This window comes from Spinacia oleracea, chromosome 4, assembly GCF_020520425.1.
Source record: "Spinacia oleracea cultivar Varoflay chromosome 4, BTI_SOV_V1, whole genome shotgun sequence".
NCBI lineage: Eukaryota > Viridiplantae > Streptophyta > Magnoliopsida > Caryophyllales > Amaranthaceae > Spinacia > Spinacia oleracea.
This window is the reverse complement of record NC_079490.1, coordinates 2325118-2331915: the sequence shown is the minus strand read 5'-3', so window position 1 is coordinate 2331915 and position 6798 is coordinate 2325118. Positions and strand designations below refer to the sequence as shown.

The 6798-nt window shown below is 34.1% G+C and overlaps 1 protein-coding gene across 2 annotated transcripts; it reads left to right on the top strand.

Annotated features, from left to right (window-relative positions):
• The first annotated feature begins 656 nt into the window (after positions 1-656).
• On the top strand, positions 657-6541 carry LOC110801100 (glucan endo-1,3-beta-glucosidase). Of its 2 annotated transcripts, XM_022006421.2 has the most exons (4): positions 685-810; positions 4840-4890; positions 5030-5401; positions 5848-6541. In XM_022006421.2, the coding sequence occupies exons 1-4, from the start codon at positions 714-716 to the stop codon at positions 6423-6425; spliced, it is 1098 nt and encodes a 365-aa protein (XP_021862113.2). In that variant the 5' UTR covers positions 685-713; the 3' UTR covers positions 6426-6541. The 2 variants fall into 2 exon arrangements, with proteins under 2 accessions (XP_056699916.1, XP_021862113.2); XM_056843938.1 differs by lacking the exon at positions 4840-4890 and having other exon boundaries at positions 657-810.
• The last annotated feature ends 257 nt before the right edge of the window (positions 6542-6798 follow it).

Sequence of the window (6798 nt, the reverse complement as noted above, 5' to 3'; positions counted from 1 at the left end):
TTCTATGTAATTGCTCCAAATAAGGCCAAAAGAAAGACTTGTTAATATATAGTCAATCCCAAGACTCTTTAGATTACACAACACCTTAATCACACACAATAGTTTTTTATATATATATATTTAGGAAACTAATTAAACGTACTACGTACTATCTTTGTTTCTGAAAATTCTTTATGCTTTTGGAATATGTGTTCAAAATATGAAAATTTTAATCGTAAATTCTCACTATCATATACGGAGTACATTAAAACGTTACCTGTAAGATCTTGTTAGATTGATATCGGTATATATATTTTCAGAACATTAACTTTTTATAATTTTTTCACACATGAAAATTGATATATTAGTAGCTAAATATTGCATTGGAATTCGTACAAATAATAACTGTAAAGAACCTTCAGAAACAGATATTATATCTCCAAATTTCAGGGTCATGTTTTGTCGCTCACTCTGCACCTTCCCAGAAGGCCAGAACAACCAATGAACCAATAACAAGTGTACCATATGCCTTGAATAATACGGGGTATACATAAGGAAATTGGAAGACTAAACGTCCTAAACAAACAAAAAAAGAGTAAGTTTTGTGGACTAATAATGGACCTTTATGTAAGTAGTCCAAGTTTTTTTTTATCTATATATAAGAACATTATGGAAGGACTTAAAATCTTATCCCAAGTGGTTGATTATATCCTTCATCACTTTCCTCTTTTTCCATGGCTAACCTTAGCAACCGTCCCACGGCTGCCGCCGCCGCCACGGCCTGGTTGTTCATCGTAGCGACCTTATTGCTTAGCTGCCAACGCTTTACTGGTATATCTAATATCTCTATCTACTTTAATTATACTTCCTCCGATTTATACGTAATATAAAACATGGTCTTGTGGGATCTTGTTAGATTCGTCATTAAGTGTATTTTTAAAATATTACTCCGTAACTTTTTATAATTTTTGCTTAAAGAGAATTAAAGATATTAATGATCAAAGTTGTGCATTGACATGCGTGAAAATTACAAACGCTACGAGTAGAAACAAGCGGAAGAAGTATAACTTTTCTTAATTGGTTCTTTTATCTTTAGTACGTATATAATTCAACATTTCTCTAGGTTCCACAACTTATATAAGTTTAGTTAAGTATATGCATTGTACGGCATTTGTAGTTTCTTTGTAAATGTTTCCTTTGTTTTCCTGGTGTACCGTAATATTGACTTTGTGCGTTATTCACATTCTTATATGTGAGAATGTGACCCATTTTTCTATGTACGAGGTATATCTAAAGTAAAAATATAACTATGTGGCATGTTAGTAAATTTATCTCAAGTGATGTTCCATCCTAAAATCAATTGGTTTATAGGAGGAGTAGCCCAAACGAAATCGACAGGTTATCATGACACGTTTAATTGTACATGTCAGGTTGGTGTTCAAATTCTTAACACGAAATCGACACCACTCAAACCCGTAAAAAAAATTAACCAATAATTTAATGTTTTATTTAGTGATAAACCTGTAGTATGAAGCCAACTTTACGGAACAAACACGACAACACAAAAAAATCGAATAAGAAAGTGAAATGCATGAATAAAAATATAAATTAATTACTCCCTTTGTTTGTAAGTACTTTGTTCTTGACAATGCACAAGCTAAGTTTGATCATAAATAATAATGCATGCAAAAATGCACTCATGTATGAGTAAAAACTAATGAAACTGATATTTTTAAACATACATTGAGACTAATTAATCCAACAACATATTACTCCGTACACGTACAATAACATTTTTTAATTTTTACTTGTACGCATGCGTAGAATAATAGTAAGAAAATGTAGCCAGAATTCAAGTATAAATAACGTAAATGTCAAAGTGTTGCAAGTATATTGTTCGAACTAATTTGTCGGTAAGATGAAGAGGATAAGTAGAGGAATAATGCATTCATCTAAGAAAAGATAAGAACAAATTAATCAAACATCTTAATTAAAGACCTAACAAGAAGGGATCAAGAGGACCATGACTCCATTTAATTTAGACAAATTGGTCGTACGGAGTATGTAGTCAGTTTCAACAAGTCAAGAGCAAAACAAAAAATTGTGGAAATTCTCCATCAGACTAACTAAATTAGCTAGATTTGCAATAAATTATAAGTCAACTTTGTAGACTTTTCAAATTTGGAGTGTTCAAGCTAAGGAATACACATTTACACATGGCCACTGGCCACATCTTACAACAAGACGCGTTTAAGGGTGCAAATGAGTCGAGACTCTTAATAAGCTACTCGGGTTTGGGCTCAGTTTATTGCATAAATGAGCTGAGCTTGAACAACTTTTGAAGCTCGTTTAATAAACGAACTTGAACATGAACATAGTACGTATGCTAGTTCATTTATGATCATGAACAAGCCCATCTATATGTATTCTTCATCAAATTTTCTGTACATAATTGTATGATCACAGGTAAAAATCGTATGTTGACTTTAATTTTAAATGTATGATCATAGAATAAAAGTATTTTGAATTTAAATGGCTAAATTAGTGCACATTAAAATTATGTTTTCAAATGGTTAAAGTTTAAAGTGCAAAGCTCGTTTAAGAAAAAAAAGCTCGTTTATGAACTCAACTCGTTTAATAAACGAGACGTTCATGAACCGTTCACGAACACAAATCTCTTAAACGAACCGAGCTTGAACATATTTTTGAACTCGGTTAAAACACTACAAGAAATTGTACTATTAACGACGGGAAATCCCGTCGCGAAAGGACAATAATTGTTGATTAACGACGAGATTTCCTGACGCGAACCCGTCATAAAAGGGGGCCGTCGTTAATAGAAAATCCCGTCGTAAACCCGTCATAAAAGACATTTGCGACGGTTATTCCCGTCATTGTTTGGTTGTTAGCCCCGTCGCAAAAGCCTTTTGCGACGGGATTTTTGACCCGTCGTAATTAGGTTGTCGTTAAAGATACAAATTTTTATAGTGAAAGCTCGGGCATGGGCTTGGGATCGAGCTCGCCTAGCTAAATTAAATGAACATAAACAAAAAACAGTACTCGGCTCGACTCGCCTCGTTTACACCCCTATACTTGCTATAAAATTTCATGCCTTTTTAACATGAAAAACCACAAAAACATCAAAAAATAAAAACTTTAATAAAATCACTTATAGCATCATAATTCATACATTATGAACAATGGGGATTGACCACGTATATTCGTATCAATCCACGTATTGCCAAATATGATCAAAATCAAATTAATTAACCTCCTAGCAATTCATGACTCAAATGGAGTAAAATATAATTAGAGTCATCGAGTATGAAATGACTTCCTCAACCTAATCTAAGCATCCGTCAATTTTCTAATCTTGTGTATAATGATCTTAAATTCTTAATCTTCCTAATCTGCCTACCTTGACTTACACCTCATTGTTAAAGATTTCGACAATTAAAAATGATACTAAGAAGTACGTAGTAGTATATATCGAGTCGAAATCCTCTATCACACAATTTGTGTATCAATTTTTTTGATTGGTTGATATGTGTAATTACATTACAAGAAATTGTATCATTAACGACGGAAAATTTCGTCGCTAAAGGTCAAAGATGGTGGAATTTTCTGTCGTGAACCTGTCATAAAAGGGGTTGTCATTGATGGAAAATCTCGTCGTTAGTTCGTCGTAAAAGTTGATTTGCGATGATTGTTCCCGTTTTTATTTGGTTTTTATTTGGTTGTTACCCCCGACGAGATTTTTGACCCATTATTGTTGGGTTGTCATTAATGATATAGTGTGTTAGTAGATAATTTTATTTTCATATCTAAAATTACATTAATATCTAGTGGCGGATTTTCATTTAGGCCTGAGTGGGCCCGGCCCCAAACAATAAATTATGTAGTGTATTTTATGTTCCGGTCTCCCCTTTTGAATATAATTGTAAAATTTACTGGACTCCTTATAAAGTTGTTCAAGGTCCGTCACCGTTAATATCACTAATGTGATTAAATTAATGGTGGATAAAATTATGAGACAGAAGATTCAATTAATTAAGCTCGTATACTCTCACATATAAACAAATCTATAATATTATTAAAACTCCGAGGTAAGACATGACATACCGACATGTGTCTCATTTTACTCAACATGACATGGCACCACATACGCAAATATGTAGCAATGTGCTTTTAGCTGAATTCCAATTACCCATTCACTTAAAAAAAATGTCTCTAACAAGATTTGAACCCATGATCATCTCTCATAATTAATGTGAAAGAATTACCATCTAAGCAACATATTTATTATGTTAACGTTATCATCTCTACCTTTAATATATTGCATTTCAAAGTTACAAAACAAATAAAGACTAAAATTATGAATCTAAACAATTTGTAAAATATAAACAAACCAATCAATACATTAAATTTTTTGTCACAAAACTATACTTTTAATATTTCAATAATTATGTATGTTTAAAAGTATTAATATCATATTACCAGCAATGACCAATGTTCCGGGGCATCGCCCGGGACAATAATGCTAGTTTTCTAACCCATAACACAAGCTAAAGGGGCTGCTATACGCAAAACATGTTCAACCTTATCATTATTTCTTTTTTAATGCAAATTGAAATTATTGTAGACAATATGACGTCGAGTGTTTGAAATTATGCTACGTATATACCAAGCAGCCATATTAATGGACTTGTTCATAATTGTTTTGATATTTTTGAACTATATTTGTAGACTTTTCAACTATAAAAATTCCTATAAATATTGGCCTTTGAATAATCGTCATTTAATCTACACAAACACTAATCTTAAGTTTCCAAATGGTGTTAATAAGCAAACCTTTTGCAGTGGCTACTTTGCTCCTTCTTGCAATGATCCTACCTAGTTTTCGAGTAACAGGTACAGCTAGCTAGTCTCTTATCATAGCGTCTTATAATTACTTAATTGTCATATCATGTATAAAAATATGCTAGTTGATTAGGAGATGGGTGATATGTTTTGTGGTCTGACAGTTAGTAATCTGCTTCATGTAATGCAGAAGCGCAAATTGGTGTATGTTATGGAAGAAATGGCAACAACTTACCCTCCCCACAAGACGTGATAAACCTGTATAAATCTCGAGGAATAACAAGGATGAGAATGTATGATCCCGGTCCAAATTCCCTCCAAGCCCTTAGAGGAACGAACATAGGGCTAATCCTCGATGTCCCTAGGACCGATCTCAGGTCACTCGGCTCAGATGCGGGAGCTGCAACCCGTTGGGTCCAAAAAAATGTAGTCGCTTACGCGTCTAATGTAAATTTCCGTTACATTGCGGTCGGTAACGAAATCATGCCTGGTGATGCTGAGGCAGGGTCAATACTCCCCGCCATGCAAAATGTCCAAAATGCCCTTCGTTCAGCTAACTTAGGTAGGTATTGATTACTAGCTTCACCTGAATTTCGCTTATATTATCATATCTTATCAAATGGACCTAGAAATTTTGTGAGAAAAACCTTTTGTGTGTTTTTTCTTCTTCAAAATACACCTTATATGCTTTTCAATAAACACACCTTGAGGGGGATTCGAACAAAAAGTCAAGTTTTTGTGCGCTGATTAGCTCCCACATTTTATAGTTGGGGGAAAATGTAAGTCACCGCCGAAAATTTTGATTTTTTTGGCACTAATTTGTTTTTAAGGTGCATTATTAAAAATTATTCACATGTATATAATTAAGGTTTCCTTATAAAACAAAGTTTTAAAAAGTATTTTCTCACAAAACTTGTAAAAGTATTTAATTTCTAACCTGCATTTTATTTATATTATTATCTTATCGTATCGACTATAAACTTATTATCTTATTTTATCTTATTTTAGCCGACAGGATCAAAGTCTCCACGGCGGTAAAAAGTAGCATCGTCGACGGCTTCCCGCCGTCTAAAGGTTTTTTCACATCTTCATCATACATGAACCCAATCGTTAACTTCCTTAGAAACAACAACTCACCATTGTTAGCCAACATCTACCCTTACTTTGCCTACCTCGGTACCGGATCCATTCGCCTAGATTACGCCCTCTTTACGTCACCTAACGCCCAAGTTAACGACGATAACGGTTTACAATACAAAAACCTCTTTGATGCCCTGGTTGACACAATGTATGCCGCTTTGGCTCGGGCCGGGGGCCCGAACATACCAATCGTGGTGTCCGAGAGCGGATGGCCGTCGGCCGGCGGTGATAGCCGTGGTGCCGCTACTCCCGGTAACGCGGCGACGTATTATGCGAACCTGATTGGCCACGTGAGGCAGGGGACGCCTAGGAAGAACGGGCAGGCGATTGAGACGTACTTGTTTGCCATGTTTGATGAGAATCAAAAGGGTGGTGGTACTGAGAATAATTTTGGTGTGTTTAGTCCTAATCAACAGCCAAAGTATAACCTTAATTTCAGAGGATGAATTGTGTTTTTTATAATTTGCTTGTATTATGAAATCTGATTATGTACTAATATGATACACATGAATAAATGAAATGAAATGAAACACCTAATAAATTATGAGTATTTACTTCTTAATTGTATAATGATCTTGTTTAATAAATATTTTTTTTTAAATGATACTTCGTACTATGTATATATCATGATCATAAGTTCATAACCAAGATCTAGAATGCTAGATGAAAATTATGGTGACGGATTAATGATCATTTAATGATCAATGCAAGATATGGCCGGAGTATTTGTTGGAGATTGCCCTCTTGCATATGAAGATGCAAGTCAATGATTGACTAGGTTGTTCTATACTTTCCTTAGTACAAGAAAAGTTTGTTATA